The 18,726-nt window shown below is 48.4% G+C and overlaps 1 protein-coding gene across 1 annotated transcript in view; it reads right to left on the reverse strand.

The window, feature by feature from the left end:
- The window catches only part of Grik4 (glutamate ionotropic receptor kainate type subunit 4), a 284,790-nt gene that overhangs the window by 116,759 nt on the left and 149,305 nt on the right, over nt 1-18,726 (reverse strand). Inside the window, exons 5-7 of the mRNA XM_055622027.1 lie at nt 17,490-17,655; nt 6,394-6,572; nt 1,989-2,042 (exon numbers count right to left, since the gene is read on the reverse strand). Coding sequence (XP_055478002.1) covers nt 1,989-2,042; nt 6,394-6,572; nt 17,490-17,655 — 399 coding nt within the window. The remainder of the gene's footprint in view (nt 1-1,988; nt 2,043-6,393; nt 6,573-17,489; nt 17,656-18,726) is intronic.

An 18,726-nucleotide genomic window follows, 5' to 3' on the forward strand; every position in this document is an offset into this window, starting at 1 on the left:
ATTGGAAGGGATGTATAAGCTTTTAAGAAATAACCAAATAAAGAAGCGTTTGACAACCTAGTGGCTACAGGATATCTATTGTCATTGCTTGGATGTAAGATATCCCTCACAAACTCTTGTGTCTGAGTGCTTGGTTCCCACCCAGTACTGTTTGGTAAAGCTGAGCAGTTTTTGGAATGTGGGGAGTCTAGCAGATGATGTGGTTCACCAAGGAGAGGACCTTATGGGTTACAGTCTGGTTGCAGTTCCAGCAGGATTGCACTCTGCTCATTGATCTTTGGAAAAACAGGGCATGCTAGCTCCACCCCTCCAGCCTGATGCCCAGACACCATGCCTTCTGCACCACTGTCCGCTCAAACAGCTAGCCAAAATAAGCCCTTCCTCTCTTAAGTTGCTTCTTGTTGGGTATTCGGGCACGGCGGCGTGAAAGGTAATGACTAGCCTAGTCAAGTGATTTGTCAAATAAAATAAACGTCTCTGAACGACGATCTATAACAGCACACGGGAAATAACCAAGGCATCTCCCAGCCTCTTAACAACTGAGCAAATTGCAGCACAACTAACCATGAAACCCAATTAGCAGTAAAGATGCAACAGCCAAGGTGCGTCCCCAGGGCTTTCCACCACGCGAGCATGCCAGCCTCAGAAAGCTTCACTTTCCTCAGGCTATAAAGTTAAGAGACTCGGGGTGCAGGTTAGTGGCCAGTAAGGTTTGGAGATGGCAGGGGGCAGTGTGGCAGGTTTAAATAAAGGGCAGTGCCATAAAGAAAGCCCAGGAGCTCCAAGTTTGGCAAACAAATGCTTGGCACCATTTTTGTGACTTCTTAGACGTCTTGTCATTACTCCTACATTAGAAGTTACACATTTTTAAAGACAATGTTTTTAATTATCCATATTTGTATGTTAGTGTAGATGCCTGAAGAGACCAGAAGAAGGCATCACATGCCCTGGAGCTGGAGCTACAGGTTGTGAGTCACCTGTTTGGGTGCTGGGAACCAAACGTGAGTCCTCTGCAAAACCAGTCTGTGCTCTTAACCTGTGAACCATCACTCCAGCGCCAGCTATTTTTTAAAGCTTCTTTTCTTAATTTCTGACTGTTCTTGAATTGGTTGTATACATTGACACACACACCCGCCTACACATATATATCACAATAATTTTCACATTTCTTTGATTTGTTTGTTTCAAGACAGGATTTCTCTGTGTAGACCTGGCTGTCCTAAAACTCACTCTGTAGACCAGGCTGGTCTGAACTCAGAGATCCATCTACCCCTGTCTCCCCAGTGCTAGGATTAAAGGTGTGTGCCACCACTGCCCAGTGCTTCTCACATTTCTTAACACTTTACAATTTCAAAATGTCTCTCATATGTTAAGTCATATAATTTGACAACAGCCCAGGGATGTAGCTGTTCATGGATAACCACACCACACATGGCTCAGTGCTTTGTTGAAGGGCACATGGCTGGTATTTTGGCAGAGCTAGTACTTAAACCTAATTCAACACAATTCCAGCTTTCTCATCCGTAAAATAAGGGGTCTAGCTAAGATGACCTGTGGAGATACAAGCAGTTACAACACCATCAGACATGCGTACATCTGTGCCCTATCTTTCCTCCTTCTGAGCTGTCATGATGATTGGGATGATGTTGTGCGTGGGGCGGGGCGCTCTATTGAAGGCCAGAAACTATAGGTACCAAGGAAGCTCATCCATCACACAGCTGCCCTGAGAAATTCTTTGCTATAAAACCAGTGACAGTCAGGAGGTGTGGGGCCATCAGAGCCTCCACATTCCCATTCTCACAAGGCTTAAAGTGTTGGCATGAAAATCCCACAGGCTTCTGGATCCCGTGTCTTCACGACACTCAGACATTATGGTTGCCTTCTGCTCTTTTTGCCTCCCTTTCCCTACAAGCCCTCTTCTAGACATCACCCCATCAGGACCCACTGACAACAGTATGCTAAGGAGGAGGGCTGTGAAAATGTCTTACCAGATTTGTGAAGATGTATGTGTAATAGGCTGACACCATTCCTAGTTCAGCTGCCTGCAATGCAAAGAAAAGAAGATTAGAGAAGAGAAACTCCCAGGAAGTTGAGGGGCAGCAAGAGCGCCAAGTCTACCACTAACCCTCAGCACAGAACAGAGCAGAGCATCTTGGCTGGTTCTCAAGTGGCCCTGGAAGTTAGAGGATGAACGACAGAAACATTAGCCTCTAGAGCATGTTCTGTCTGTCTCACCCAACTCCTCACCCTGAGGGACACCCACATATCTGGTGTTTGCATGTATAACACACTCCCACAAATAGGACTGAATATTACAGGAACCAGAATGGGTTTAAGGGAAATGGAGAAAATAAGGAAACATACTAGAATAATCTCCATGACTCCAAACAATAGCACTGGCTAAGGTTTGCCTACTGTTTGGTCTGGCCATATACTCTAAAAGCCTTCTGAATGAGTTGACCAAAAGGGGACAAGCACTATTTTTCTTCATCAGCTCCCATCTTCCAGCAGAGAAAACTGGTACAACGATGACTAAGTCACTTGTATGAGATCATGTGCAGCCTAATTCCAAGGCTTTTAACTAAACCATCCTCCCATCAAGGACTACAGGCTTGATGAAAGTACATACACAGCATCTGAGGGTCTGTGAGTAATACTGTGTGGCATGGCCAAATGTACCTTGCCTCTGTCAGATTGCAGGTGAGACCTCAGTAGGCTGGAATTGCAGCCATGTGGAGATCAAGTGAATCATTTGCAAACCAGATTCCTTTGTTCCTGCTAAGGAACAAGTTGCCCATGACATGCCTCACCCTTGATCACAATAGAGTGGTGTAGTGTCATCTCCACAGCTGAGGAATGTGGCTTTGGTACAGCCTTCCTTTTGTCTGATCTCTGCAGCCATCATCAACACCCCTAACCAACCTTCCCTGTCAGTGTGCCTGGCTTTGAGTGTGACAGGTGCTACAGAAACTGACAAGGAGATCAGGTAAGTAATGAGCCTGGCTCTCTCCAGGGCTCTCATCCCTCCTGACAGTCCGTTAGATTTTCATAATATATCCTGCAGCCCCGGGCCACTGGGAGATGGCTCTTGTCATAACTATTGTGGTGGAGGAGGGGAGAAACAAGACCAGGATAATTGCATTTTCCTCCTTCTCTTCCAAGAACTCAAATAACTTTGTGAGCATTCTTAACTTTGTATCTCCCTAGCTGTCTGAGGTCCAGGATACACTGACACCACCATGGTCCCCCAATGGGCACCTGAAATGCAGAAGGGCTTGGTGACAAGGTCAAGATTGTGTGGGGCTGCCACAGAGTGCAAGAGTTCCATGGGGCTCCTCCCTTTAACACCTCCTTCACTCTCAAGACAATGGTAAAGCAGGATGCCACCATCGCACCCCACCACACCCACTTACATCTTTTCTATGAGAATACCACTCCCTTGGACACTGCCTAGACGCATATGAGCTACTGATGACAGGCATCAAGCCAGGAGCAGGCTAGGGGGCACAGTCAGTAGTTAAACTCCATTTTGTAAAACCTGCTGTCCTAGAGATAAAAGACGAGAGATCCTTGGTTTTTAAGACATGAATTCTGGGTAAACATGAAGTTCGTTGCTGAAACAGCAACTCAATAAAGTAGGGGATTACTGTGCAAAGCCTCCTGAAATCAAGAAGCTACCAAGAGCTGCCAACTAGAGCCATGCACACGGGACTCCAGAAAGCCCTGCCAGAGAGAGGAATATGGAGCTCATGGAAGCCTAAGGATAGAGGCCAGTCTTGCAGGAGAATCTGCCTGCCTGTGGCTACCAGGATGTCAAGTGAGAAGCAAGGCAACAGGCTTCCCCAACGCCTCCCTGTTCATCAATCAGTCTGGCTGTAAAGAGGAGAGTGTAGGTAGAAGGAAGGGTTTAGAAAAGATGGCCATGGGGCACCCAGAACAGCTGTCTGATAATGAGGATCATCATTGACGGTTGCCTTCAAAAGTACGATGCAATAAGTAGATAGATACATGTATCTCAGAGCCTCCTCCCCCTGCAGAAAAACTCTAAGAGATGGGAAAACACCAGGTATTCTTAAAGGAACCTCCCAGTACTGGTAAAGGTGCAATGGATGCCACTTCTGAGCATAGAAATGGTTGGGGTGGAGAGTTGACTCAAACTCCTTCAGAGCTTGAACTTGGCATTCCACTTTGAGAAGCATGCGCTAAAGAAATATGCATGAATGCACGTGCAGAAAGATTTATGTATGAAGATGTGTGCCCTAACATTATTTATCATAGCAAAAGATTGGAAACAACCTGTTTCTACAAGGATGAAGGGATGGCTAAATAAATTATGGGACACCAGCATGATAGGAAATGATACAGCCACTAAAATATCTGTAGAGTAATATTTAATGACATGGAAAATGTATGATATATAGTTGAGCAAAAAGAATAGCTGATTACAGAAAGTTTTAAGCACTGTGGGGATAATTGGTGGATGTCTGAAGCAGCGAGAATAGACATTAAAATTTTAGGAAAGGTTAAGGCTGGGGGATGGATTGTGAGTGGCGTTTATTTTCCCCTTTACACTTCTTTGTACTTTTTAAAATCCCAGCAATGAATGCAGAATTTTATCAGGGTGGGAGTAGGGTGGGGGCTGGGAGGCAGCAATTTGCTACTCCAGGAGTCATGGAGCACTTTTGGGATCACTCCACAGGGATGCTAGAAGCATATGTTTACTGAGCTGAAGCTCTTAGCCCTAAAGATGATCCCTCAGCCTGCTTATCTCATTCCCTGGAACCTACAGGGGCATTTTCATTCTTAATGACATCACTGATAATATCTCCAGATGTGAGAAAGAAAAGGACAAAAAGGTGTGTGTGTGTCTGTGTATGTGTGTGTGCGCCTGTCGTGTGTGTATTTATGTCTCTCTCTGTGTGTGTTTGTGGGTTCATTAGTGTGTCTGTCTGTGTGTGTCCATGATTCTCTGTATCTCTGTGCATGTATGTCTCTATGTTTGTCTGTGTGTGTATGTGTATAAGTCTATGTGTGTTCATGTCTCTGTGTGACTGTGTGTGTATTTTGTGTGTGAGTGTGTCTCTGCGTATGTGTGTCTGTGTGTTCTTTGTGTATTCATATTCTCTCTCTGTGTATTTTGTGTGTGTATATATAGTATGTCTCTGAGTCTTTGTGTGACTCCCTGTGTGTGTGTCTCTCTCTCTCTGAGTGTATAGCTCTATGTATGTGAGTCTGTGTGTGTGAGTGTTTGAGTGTTCTTTCATAAGTTGAGTGCTCATAGACAGATGTGGTTTTGATACTGTGGAAAATTACTATAGCAACAGGCTGAAGGGACAGTACTGAGAGAACTCATTCAAATCTCTTATTAACTCCAAGATTTAAGAAAAAAGACCTGGGCAGGGGAGGGAGAAAAAAAAAGCAGAAAAGAAAGGAGAGGAAGAGACAGATACTAAGTGTTTTGGGGCTCCGCACAACCTGGCAGAGGTTAACAAGAAGCCTGGCTACCCCAGTGGAAGATGGCAGGGTGTGTTTAAATGTGCAATTAAAATTGCATTAAGAGAGGTCAATGTGCCTGAGCAGTTATGGGGACTGCTGAGGAGCCAAGGAAGAGCCTAGAGCAAGGCTTGCTCTCTGAAGCACATGCTTAGCTCAGGGACTGGTGCCAGGTGGCACCTCAGCTGCCCAGCTGTATCCAGATGTCCATGTTACCGTAATCACCTGACTTCTCTCTCTCTGGGACCTGCCTCTCTGTCAAAGTTCCATGTCCACATGCTTATGTTGGCTTGGCCATCACTCTAGGTCGTTATGAGCTTCATAGAAAGTGCCTACCCAGCGGTGTGTGTGTGTGGTGTGTGTGTGTGTGAGAGAGAGAGAGAGAGAGAGAGAGAGAGAGAAAGAGAGAGAGAGCAAACTAAGCGTGTTGCGCCCTGATTCCCACAGGGCTGACCTCTGACAGCTGATAACCTCCTCAGCTTCTTCATCCTCAGGAGGAAGACAACAGCATACCTATCTCACAGCACCTGGGAAGAGGACCACGCTGTGAAATGACAGGGAGGCACTTTGCAAGCTGCTGAAGGGCTGTCAGGGCTGAGGACAGGCTGACGCTCAGCACCACCCGTGCTATGTGTACACTGTCTGACACATGGCTCCCCGCCATTCAAGTCTAACTCTAGGTCCAACTGGTCTCTCAGCCCCACTAGGTGCTAGGTGTTTCCGAGTGGCATCATCATCCTGCTTTCTCTTTGGCGGATCTGTTGTCCATGGAAACCAAATTCGAGGGACTCTGCATTCAGATCCAGTGCAGGACCAAAGGGTAGCCATAGCCTGAGTCAGGAGAGACAGGGTGAGAAGGGTGAATCATGCTCCCAGCCACCACCCTAGCCAGGCTCCCACCTTCAGGAGGATGGTGTGGGACATGGAGGCGTTGGCATGGATGATGATAGTGGCTGTCTTGTCGTCCCGGATCTCCTTGAGGAGTGGAGTGGGGTCCCGTGTGTCGTCCAGCATCCGGACCGAGAGTGTGTCCTTGGAGATAAGAAACTGCCGGAGCAGCTTCTCCAGGTTTAAAAGGCCTGGAATGGGAAAGAGGGGGAAGCCCTTGAGGGTCTGCAGAGCTGCCTCCACAGACACTCGGCCAAAAAGTGGGGTGCATGGTCAGTCAGGCTGGAGGCAGCTCAGGGCCAGCACTATAAGATCTCTAAACTCCAAGCATGCTTCTCTGCCTCTCAGGCTTCAGTTACATGCCATTTGACTATAAGGAGCGCCGAGATGCTCCCATCAGCTCCCCGTTAGTCCTCTACTTTTAGAGTAGAACATGAGGCCCCTTCAGGGATGCAGAGCAAGATAAGAGAGCTCCCAGTTCTTCCTTGAAGCACTAAAGCCCAGTGGCTGAGAGCTAGATTCAGAAAGCAGCAGCCCTGGATTTCTTTGCCCACTTCCAGAACCTTTTTTATGTAGCCAGTCAGGTCTAAGAAGGACAAATCCTAACAGCGGGCAGCTCCCAGGGCTGTGTGCGCATTCAATGATGCACTGTAAAGCTCTCGGTGGAGCTCAGGAGACCCCAGAAGTGTTCCATCAAGCTCCATCAAGGAAAGCCTTTGTTTCCATTTTGACGGGGGTGGAGGATCCCGAGGCCCAGGGAAGAGTCCTAGCAAACGTCTCTGAATTCCACAGAGCCCTGTGGCTGTTCTAAGACAAGGCTTTGAACAGCAGCAAGCCTGGGCTCAGAACCAAACAACAAAGGATCCCTGTGCTGAGGATCTCCCCGTGCCCTCCACCCCCAGCTATTTGAAGACAGGGGTCTTGGTGGAAAGGAAAGACCCAGAGCAACGTCACTGAAGCTAGAGGGGTTTAAGTCTGTCTGTCCCTGCCAAGGCAGGCCAAGGGGAGGGCAGATGTGTGGTAGGAGGGGCCATCTCCCAGGAGCCAGTAGTCTTGAGTCTGGTGGAAAGATTCCTGTAGGCAATGGCTCACAAAGCAATGACAAGAGTAACACTTATCAAACCTTATTATGCTCTGGCTAATGTACTAAAATTTTTACATGGCTTATCTTATGTAAGTCTTCATAACAATACTGTACAGCATTAAAATTCCCAGGTTCCAAGGAGGAAGGGAGGAAGGCACCTCATGCTGTGGGCGGCACAAGAAGCCTGATTTTCTACCATGCTCGGTTCCCTGTGCTGCCAGCTTTGGCACTGGTGAACACAGTACTCATTTCAGAGATGCCTGCAACACAACCCATAAAGACTCTCTGCTGTACCCTCCTGGGGTTCAAAGACAGATGACATAAGCGATAGGTGTCACTGAGGAGCATCTGCCCACGTCCCTGTCATAGACAGATGCTGTGACTCACCAAGTCACACATGGAAGGGACACAGCTGGGACTAGAATTCCCACTTTCTGATTTCCACCCAACCCTTTACCCACGAGACCCTGTTGCCTGTTGGAACAAAGCAGGTGGCAGCAGAAACTGTGCCTAGACAGCTCCCCACAGACACAGATACACATCTGGAGATCTGAGTGAGGGGAGCCAGCACTCTGTGTGTTCGAGTTTGTGTTTGGTTTTGTCTTGAAACAAGGAACCAGACTGGGAGCTTGAGAGCCTGCAGGACAGAGGAGGAAGCCTGGGAAGGTGTGGCTCACCTATTTTCCTGGAATAAATTGCTTCACAAACAGGAGCCACATGTATGGTGGCTTGGATGAGAATGGCCCACCAAGGCTCATAAGTTTGAATTCTTGGTCCCTGGTTGATGGAACAGGTTTAGAAGGATTGAGAGGTGTGGCCTTATTGAAGGAGGTGTGTCACTGAGGGACCTTAGGTCCACAGACAGCAGGCAAACCAATGGACCCTGCCCTCGGGAGCTTAAAGGAAGTCAGGTGGATAGTGAAGTTAAATCCCACTCCTGTTTTTATTTAGCGGCCTGAATGGATTTAGATTCCTGTGAGAGCAGCCTCTTTTTGTCCTAGCTGCAAGATAGAGAAAGGAAGGACTGCATTTTCCTCTGAGTTGGTATTAGAAGCTAGATACCACTAGACACAGACCCGTGCTTCTGACCCCAAAAGGTCAGGGTAGAGGACACAGAGATGGCCCTTCAGAGTCTCAGTCAGAGAGGCACGGGGTGATCACTGAGGCCAGAGGGGTAAAATGTGGAAGTGGAGAGAACCCCACAGGCCTGGTCTGTAGCATTGAGACTCTTTGGAGCCTGGCTAGAAAGAGGCTAACCACACTCCGGATGTATCAGATGGGCAATGCCATTCAGGGGAGTGAGACCAGGAAGCCCAAGGGAAGATGGAGGGACTGTGGGCAAAATAGTTGACAGAGGCAGCCCAGGGACTCTTCATCCTTTTCATCCTGACAGGTGCATGGGGCTCTTGGAGGAAGAGCTCCTCAGGTTGCTGGCACACCAGAGACCTTGCTCCAACCAATCTGTAGCCACTGACTCCTTGGCTGCTGTGCTACCCTTCAAACAAGAACAGCACGTTTCCTCTACGTCACCTGTATCCTGTGTGCTAAGAGGGAGGGGTAGAGACAAGGGCAGTGAGTACTTCTCAAGGTGTGTACCCACTCCCAACCGCCCATTGAGAATCAGCCCTTACCCCACTTGGATGGTTCCTGGAGTGCCAGAAATGAGCACAGCGTAGAGTTGGTCAAGCAGCACTGAGGTGTCAGACACCCGGAAGTGGCTCTGAAAATCTTGTTTGCCTCTTATTGAGCTTTCCTGCCTCTCCTCCCGAAGACATCTTTCCTTCCTCTAGTCTTCAGCCATTTCCTCTTCCCCCAACATGTCCAGAAACAATCACCCAGCTCCTAAATCATTGCCCCCGCTGATAAATCACGTAAAATATTTGCCAGCATACACAGTGCCCTGAATTTTCAAAGCACTCTAATCCCAACAAGGCTATTGTCAGCCAGCGATATCCTAATCTGAAAACCCATTCCACACACAACCGCTGTGGAACACTGTGGCTAAGCAAGGCCACACACACTGCACAGTCTGGTGTGGGGTTTTCCCCTTGTGATAACATGACTTGCTATCACTGCCCAGCAGCCAGAGAAAGTGTTAGACCTGATACCATTACCCAGGGAAGGAATCCAAATCAAAATTTCAAGTACGGTATGTATGTGGGGGTGGGGGAGAGGACGGGAGGTGGGAAAGATGGGAGGGCATTCAATGTCAGGTGCCTCCTTCAATCTTTCTGTCTTAGTTTCTGAGTCAGAGCTTCTCCCTGAAGCAGAGGCTCACCAGTTGAGCTAGGCAGATGCCCAACAAGCCCAGGGTTCTCCTGTTTTTACCTCCCTAGAACTGAGATTATAGAGCCCATGCCACTGCTCCCACGTTTTTATGTGGGTGTTGGGAAGTCCAAAAGCAGGTCATCATGCTGTGTGGTACTGCTTTACCTACTGAGCCATCTTACAAGCCCCGTAAGAATGTTTTCCGCCGAGGGCACATTGCTTCTGCCAATAGTAAAGGTAGGAAAATGTAAGTTAGCTCATTGTAAGCTGGGACCATCCAAATACAATACTATATGTCTGAGTGATTCCCTCGCCCAGGAAAGTCAGGGAACCCATTCAGACATCTCCGCATATCCCCATTGAAAAGGGAATGGCAGGTGCACCACACTTGTGGGACTGGACTAAATTAGACACTGGGGGAATTAACTCTGAGGCCAGGGGAACAGCAGTGCCTGGCAAGACCTGTCACACTGTCACCAAGCCAAGCAGCTTGAAGGAAGTAGTGTAGCCTGAGAAAAGCAATCGGAAGACAGACTCGGTCGTGGAAGCATCAGCACAGTGAGGGGTCAGAGGTCACAGGGAGAGAGTCTTACTCACATAAGGGAAACGTCATCCATTTCGCTGTCTAAAGCCACAATGGACTGCATGTGTGGAAGTTTGGTTCCCTATGGCTGGGGGTGAAGAGGCTATGGGAAGTCCCTCTTGTGGACTACAGTCTAGGGAATTAGAGTGTGGGCGGGAAGTAGACAGAGAAAAAAGCTGTGTGTTTCCAGTTCGGGGAGTCTCTGATTCTGAAAATTAAAAAAAAAAAAAAAAAAGAAAAAAAAAACTTTTAAAATTAATTTTGTAGTGTGTTTGTGTGTGTGTGTGTGAGAGAGAGAGAAAGAGGGAGAGACAGAGAGAGGAGAGGAGAGGAGAGAGTGTGTTCCCACACATGCTCATGTGGAGGTTAGAGAAGACTTTCTGCAGTCAGTTCTTTTTCCATCACGTGAGTCCTGGGGTCCTGGTTCAGGTTGTCATGCTTGGTGGTAAACTATCCTCAGGCCCCAGAAGTTGCTGCTTTTGTAGCAGTGGGAGACTTGCAGAAGAGAAAGCCGGCTCTGCTTGGTGCTGCCTGGTGTGTGCGCTCATTAGCCTTCTCAGCTCTTTCTTAGAACTCAGGATTTACCAGGCACAGCTGCTGTCACAGGGGCTAAACTCTGTTCTCTCTTCAGGCTTCTACCTCTATCCCAGTCATTCTCTCCTGTGGAGTGGGGATAGGATATGGGCCCAGCAGTAGGCCTGCCTGCCAAGGCTGGGCTGAGGAGCCTGGGGAACCCATTAGTCTCGATCAGGATCAAAGTGGATCATTGTGGAGCACAGTAGGCAGCTGCTCTGGGAGGAAGGGCATAGGCTGGTTTCCAGAACCGGAAGGCAGGAGCCCCGGGGCCAGAGGGAAGATACCAAGGCTGTGAAAGTGCAGCCAGCATTGGTTACAGCCACAGGACAAGGACAGAGTAATGTCTCTGCAGGGGACACAGAGCATCCAATATCAATATCTAAAAACGGGGCCTGGGAGATGGCTCAGGGTTAAAGCGCTTGCTGTACAAACAAGGAGGCCCAAGTTTGGGTCTTCAACACTCTAGTGCTGGGTGGAGGGCAGACTCAGAGAGAAAGGTGTATCTTGGTGTCTCCATGGCCAGCCAGCGTAGAGGATTCAACACGCTCCAAGTTTAGTGAGGAAGCCACTCTCAACAAAAGTGAGGTGAAGAGCTGGCAAGATGGTTCAACAGCTAAGGGTGCTTGCCGCCCAGTTATTGCCTGAGTTTGATCCCTGGGACCTACTTAGTGGAAGGAAAGAACCACCTCCTACAAGTTGTTCCCTGACACACACACACAATTATCTTCATCAGGGTGCTGAGGAGTAGCTCAGTTGGTAGAGCACTTGCCCAGCATGCAGGAAGTACTGTATAAAACAGTGAGGGAATGCACACCAGGATCCCAGCAGTTGTTAGAGACAACTGGAAGATGGGAAATTCAAGCTTCTTTCTGTGAGTGTGAGGCCGTCCTTTGACACATAGTCCATCTCAAAGAAGAATATGCAAAACAATATCTAGTTCAGCACAGCTTCTCTCCCTCTCCCCTCCTCCCTGCCCTCACTAGCTGACTCCCTCAGTACAGCCGTTGGGCCTGGGAAGCACCCTGTTCCCAGAGAGGGAAGCACTGTGAAATCCTGGGGGAACGCTGTCAGATTGACCTTGTGGAGGACCTTGGGGAGCAGGCAATAAGTTAAATGAGTGTGGTGTGGCGCCTGGTGCCCTTGACCTGCTGAGTATTCATTTTTCTTCCCTCATCAAGTGTCAAACCCAGGTTGTATGGCTGTCACACCATTTGTGGCACCAATTTGTTCTTTCTTTTTGCAGGGAGGGGGTCAATTGGAGGCTAGGTCTTTTACTAACACAAGCCAGGAAGACCTCAAATTCAATACCCTCCTCCTTCAACTTCCTGAGTGCTGCCCTACCTAGCTGAGAAACTGAGTCTGACCAGAGAAGGTGGGAGTCCAGAATGACTAGTCATTGAGTGGTGAGGGGAACACTTCAGATTCAAGTGTGGGGATAATGCCGTTCACATGCTCCGTCTGGTCCCATTTCACACCTGAGGCTGATGCCAGGGCCAGGGAGGGCAGAGAAGCCTGCAAGGCTGAGGTGGAAGGACGAAGACCACAGAGCTAGAGGTCTGGGCAGGTGGGGACCAAGCACAGCTGTTCAGCTCCATCACCTGGCCTCCAGCAGCACCATTCACACGGGAGGTCTCTGTGCTCCCCACATGTAGGAAAAGGTGTTCCTCACTCCTGTCTCTCTGATGTGGATCAGAGGAGTGAGCAAGGCCAAGGGAGGTGGGAGCCGTGTGACCCTAAAACTGGATGTCACCTCTCCTTTCTTTGTGCATATTAAAGACACTGATAACAGACCCTGTCGTATACAGTGATCTTCAGTTCTCTGGTTTAAATTAGAGAAGTTAAACCTTTGGGTAACTTCAGGGCCCAAACCCAGGACCTGAGAAACTTTAGGTTGAAAGGGGATAGCAGAAAACTCTCAGCAGGGTATGCAGCACACAGTACGTGTCACCGGGATGAGTGTCCCCTCCAAAGGTCAGCCTGTGGGTACACGGATAGGTCTGTAACATTATGAGCAAGGGGCTTCCCACAGGCTCACGGAGAAGAGCCACTGCTGTCCCAGCTACTCTTTGAAAGGGTCCTGGGAGTCCCTGCTTGGCTCCCACTGCCTCAGCCGGAGTTGCAGGGCGAGATAGCAATAATCAAATGTGTATCATCCTCCGGGTGAGGGGACTTTCTGGCCCTGTCACCGCAATGAGTTTGATCATCCCCAACAACAGAAAGAAGAGGAAAGAAACGCTCAGGAAGGTGGACTGAACTGCTGAGCATGGAACAGCTCCTCTGAGCTACAATAGCGTGGTGATCTCTCTCTTCCTCTCCCCGTCATGCATGTGTGTGTGTGTGTGTGTGTGTGTGTGTGTGTGTGTGTTTTCAAGTGGAGGCCAGAGGTTAATTTTGTATGCCCTCCTCAATCATGGTCCTTATTTTTTGAGACAGAGCATCTCTGAAACTGGGGCTCAATAGCTTAGCTAGCTTGGCGGGCTGGGGAGCTTCCTGTCTCTGCTTCTCCAGCATTGAGTTTGCAAGTATTTAGAACCCACCAGGTTTTTATGTGGGTTCTGTGAGGATCCAGACTTGAGTTCTCGTGCTTGCATGACAATCACTTCCCTCACAGCCATTTCGTCATCTTCAGGGTGGTTCTCTTTCCCTTGGAAGCCCTCAGACAGTTCTGTGGGAATGCCTAGGAGGGCCACGGAAGGGCCACCCACTCCATCTCCTCTCCGTCTTTTTAGAAATAAGATTTATAGATGTTGTGAGTATTTTTTTTCTCTCTCTCTCATTAAAGAAAAATAATGTGATTCACTATGTATTTCTGCTTGGTCCCAAACCTGATTATTAAAAAAAAAAAAAAAAATACTCCTTCTGGGAAACAGGAGCACATGTGGTCAGTTCCCTGTGGAATGATACCTGTTATGTGATTCCGAGGCTGGGAAATAGAATTAGATTCCCGCTCCTAATTCCACCCCCAGTGTCTCTTGGCCCAGCATTAATAGGGAAGATTGAAGAAGGTCTCATCCCGAGCCCTGAGCCACCTCTCCCCAAAGCCCCTCATTTCCTCAGCCTTTGATTAGATTTTTAATCTTCTCTGCCCTTGAACTTCTCCTGCCTGCCTGCCCTACCTTCCTCCCCCTGGCCTAGGGGGTGGGAATGGAAGTCAAGCAACCTAACCTGTTCTTTAAGCAGAACTCACTATTGCCACACAGGGCTAGAGATGCCCTGAGCCTCTGGCCGGACATCCTCTTGTCTTCTAGACCCTGGACTGTATCCAGCCACCCTGCCCCTCTTTTCAAGGACTGTGGGGACCTGTGCTCTGGAAGTCTCCATTCCTACCAGGCAGATCCCACAAGCAAGCAGCTGCCAGGGGCTGTAAGTATGGATCTGGCAAAGGAGAGGGCACCTCTCAGAGGGGCAAGTTTCAGCCTGAGCTTAGAGGACCTGAAGAAGAGTCTTGGATTTGCTGTGACAAGACCTTGAAGTCTCTTAAAGACCCCAACGCTGTGTCCTCCACTCCAGCATGACTGAGTAGAGGAGGGAGAGCCATGATTCCAACAGAAAGAGTACCGACCTGGGAGGCAACAGTACCCAGGAAAGTGCTCATTTCAGAGTAGATGTGTAACCTACACCAAAGCCACATATTTCCCCAGGCCTCATAAAAGCTAGAGGAGAGAAACAGGGCTCAGTTTATAAGCAAGAAGGATCATAGCTTAGACGCAAGAAGTAATTTCCCGAAGGGTGGGTAAGACATTGTTAACTAGCACTGAGGTAGACTTCAAGAAAACTTTTGCCTGGAGAGAGTATGCAGGGCTGTCTCCTCTCTCTCTTAAAAGCCCTGCTGTGTAAGTCCCGTTAGACTGTCCTTGTGACAATCAATTCCCAGCACTAGAAGGGGGCTTGATTCTGAAACATCATTCAGTGATGCTGGGTACTACATACAGAGGACAGAAATACAGCACTCCCAACCACAGTCCATCAAATATTTCTATCCTGTTGCCTACCAGATTGGCATCTTTGTGAGGTTTGTGGCAGACAATTTGGAGAGCCACAGGCATCTCAGAAGGTCCATGCCAAGACACACTGTAAGTTGCCACAGGGGGGAAAGAAGATGAAGGTTTATTCCCTGTTTGCTTTTTTGCTATAGAGCACTTTGCCCATAATCATGCACAGCAAAGCAATGTTGTCCAAGACAGCTTTCTGCAGTGCAGAAATATTCTGTCTCAGTGCTTGCTAGTTGATGCCTACTAGCTACATGTGGCTATTGAATGCCTGAAATGAGGCTAGTAAGATGAAGGGTCTAGATTCCTATTTTTAATGTAATTTTATTTTTTAAACAGTCTTGCTCTGTAGCCTGTGAAGGCTTCAATCTACAGCAATCCTCCTGCCTCAGCCTCCCAAGTGCTGAGCTTACAGATGAGCACCGCCATACCCAGCTCTGAAATTTTCATTTTTACTTCATTCAGATTTTTAAATGTAAGTAGTCATGAGTGACTTGGGACCATTCCATGGGTCAACTTAGACCCAGAGGAACCCAGTTTGACAAATAGAGAGGTGATGCTGGCAATACACTGAACTACTTTCCAGGAAACCTGGATTTAAGGCCCAGATCGGCCACTTACTAGCTATGAGACTCTAGACAAAGGCAGCTATCCTCTGGAGTTGTTTCCTCTTTTATATGGAAGGATTTTTACTCCTGGTCACTGAGCCCTTCAGTGAGCCCCCAGCCTAAGAACTCTAACACACCCCATCCCCTACAAATTCACTTTCTTGTCTTAATTGCTTCAATACCCAAATTGGCTGACAGGGAGAGGAGCTGGTGTGTTCTTACATGTGATGCACACGTGAGCCTCCACAGGCCCTGTTGACTGGACCCCTCAGAACAAGCATTCTCCCTCCAGGTCTATGGGTTTCCAGCTCCTTGAGTTGAATTCAAGCCTTGCCTCATTTTTATCTACTCAAACTAGTTGTTCCGTACTGGCAAACCCAGCATTACAATGACCTTTCTTCTGAGGAAGTCCCTCATGGAAGAGACCACCAAGGTCCTTCAGTGAACACAGGACCCAACTCTACACTCCTCACTTGCCACCCATGGGTTTGGATTTCCTGCCTCGGCCTCCTTCCATCTTCTATCAGTGTATTCATTCTTAATGGAACCAGCTTCTTCTCCTCGGGCACAGAACCAGTCCCTCTTCTTTCCTTTCTCCTCCCTGCATCTCTCTTCCCCGTTAACTAAGTCCTTCGAATCTTTCCAGGTTCATCTGAAGCCCTGCCCTTGCCTGCAGACCTTTCCTGGCACCACTGGGCTCAGGGACATCTCCTCCCATGAGCCACAGTGCTCACGTGACATTTAGCAAACACACAGAGGACAGCTCACACTGCAGGCAGTGACCATTCTCTTTTCTGTCCACTCTGGTCTCTGAGGGAGCTTGGGCTGTATGGAGAAGCACTCGTTCGTCCTGCTGCCTACTGTTTAGGACTGTGAGTGAGTCACTTTACATGTGAGTCTCAACTTTCCCAACTTGAAAATGGGGTTCCATGCCTTCCGTACCCCTGCTTGGTTGTAATAAGCAGGTACAGATAAAGCATGCAGGAGAGCAGGTTTTGCTGAGTATACGGTCAGGAAAGCTGAAGGATAAATACAAAAGTGTGTGTGTACAGGCAGTCACGTGGGACAGCTGAAGAGGGTAGTTGTAATCTGTTATGTGGCTTTGTTTTTAGGCATAACTTGGATTCTAGGACAGAGGGGGGCCGTGCTCAGAGCAGCTCAGACAAGTCGAGGACAGGCCCTGCCAGAAGAGAGCACACACCCACGCATGAGCACAGCCCTTGACAACCTGCAGGGTCAGGGCAACCTGTACGGCTCATCTGTGCAGGTGACATGCTGCGTCCAAGCACTGGCCACCAGCACACACCAGTGGCCAGCATCTAACTGACAATGAGTGGATACACAAATGCCACCTGGAATACATGGACACATATGTTTGCTGTCTCAAATTAGCTAAATCTCATAAACACTAAGTTTATGTCTCAAATTGTGTGAGCGACACAGAAAATGCATTTCCAAACCTGTGTTTGCAGAAAGAAAAAAGAAAATGCTTTATCAGGAATTGACCTTGGACCTTGTTCCATCAGCAAAACCTGCTCTCCAGGGGAAGATACTCCTCAGCTCATCAAGTACAAATGCATTCAATTTTGTATTCCCACCTCTCTCCCTCTCCCTTTGTATCCCCTTAACAATGAGGCTGAAAATGTGGGAATTGAGTTTGCAGATACAAAAAGACTTGGCAGTTGGCCAGCCTCCCTGCAACCTAGTTCCATGCCCAGGTAGTATAGGCAAAGGGTGCTTAGGGGCACTGTTTCTCTTTTACACGCACAGGCACACATATGGAGAGAGATAGACAGACAGAGAGACAGAGACAGATGGACAGAGACAGGGAGAGACAGAGAATGAGAGAGACAGAGATTGAGGGAGAGATTGCACCTGTTTGTTGTCAGACCAGGATCCTAAGGACACCCCCCCCCTTTCCTGGGTGGTTACAAGCCCCCAGCCTAGTGGAAGTGAACAAGACCAGCTGTCTGTCATGGGGGCAGCCTGGGCATACGTACATTCTGCTTTGGCACAGATGAGGCAGGCGGTGGTGCAGTTGAAGAAGTTCAAGATCCCAGCCACAGCCACGCTGATGTCGGTGTTGCTGGGGTGAAGGTTCAGGGTGGTGAATCTCTGCAGCTGGAACCTGACAAACTCCTCTGGGGCCACTTTGAAATGAGGGACCTGGCAAGAAGAGCAGAAAAAGGGCAGCAAGGAGGATCCAGAATGAGTGAAAGGGGGAAAGCAGGATGGGTGACCCAGGCTGTGCCTGGGCATGTCTTCTTTTGCTTAACACCTTTGACACACACCAAAGGAAAGAAGGCATGCAGGACGTGGGCTCTGAGTCCATGGGAGTGTGATGTGGTAACATCCTTGGAAAGACCCAGAACAAGCCACCCTTTGGCTAGAGACCTCTGTACATACTCTGAGGTGTAAGAGTCCAATCACTCTTGAAGGCATAGTCCTTACAGAATATTATCTGTAGTTAATGAACTCGAACAAAGATGGCAAGAAGAGACAAGTAGTTTCCTAGAGGTTAGAGAAGAGGTCTTCAGCCCAACCCAACATAGCTGGTACGCAGTAATTCCCAGCAAGCTTCCTGGATAAAGCTCGGGAGCAAGGGGCAGGCAGGAATGAACCTGAGAAGCACTGGCAGCCTCTGGGTGGAGCCAGATGGCCAAACATCTACCCTAAACTCATCAGAGCAGTGTTGGCTTCTCACCACATCTGCTAGTGACATTTCTAAAAGGTGCTGTCTTCCCTCACTTTGCTGGGAGATATTAAGTGGTACCGATGGTGGCGTTATTGACAGCTTAGGCTATTTAGTAGGTAATAGGAAAGTTAAATTGTAATAAGCTGCCATCCACCTTGATTTTACCCAGATACTCTCATCCTGGTACTCAGAGCTGGGAAAGCTGAAACTGGGTGAGAATCTGAACTGATGTGAAAGCAAGTGGGACTGAAAATAGACAGCAGAAGAATTTCCTGATGATGAGGTGCTTGGCTTCCAGAATGGATTAGTCAGAGGCGATTACAGAAGATTTTTTTTTTCTTTTGCCTGGCTTTGCTCAGAAGCAATGCTACAGGGGGCTGTGATAATGCTGTGATGGTGTCTTACTCTTTTACGATTTAGGGAGAAGTCCGCCAGAAACCAGAGCTCTTTGGAAATGGAGATGGGAGGACAGCAAAGATCTAGTAAAATCTGAAGAGAGAATTACTGAATGCAACTAGGCTTAGCCCCTGAACCATGCACAG

Source organism: Psammomys obesus, unplaced genomic scaffold (assembly GCF_907164565.1).
Source record: "Psammomys obesus unplaced genomic scaffold, mPsaObe1.curated_primary_1811, whole genome shotgun sequence".
Lineage (NCBI taxonomy): Eukaryota > Metazoa > Chordata > Mammalia > Rodentia > Muridae > Psammomys > Psammomys obesus.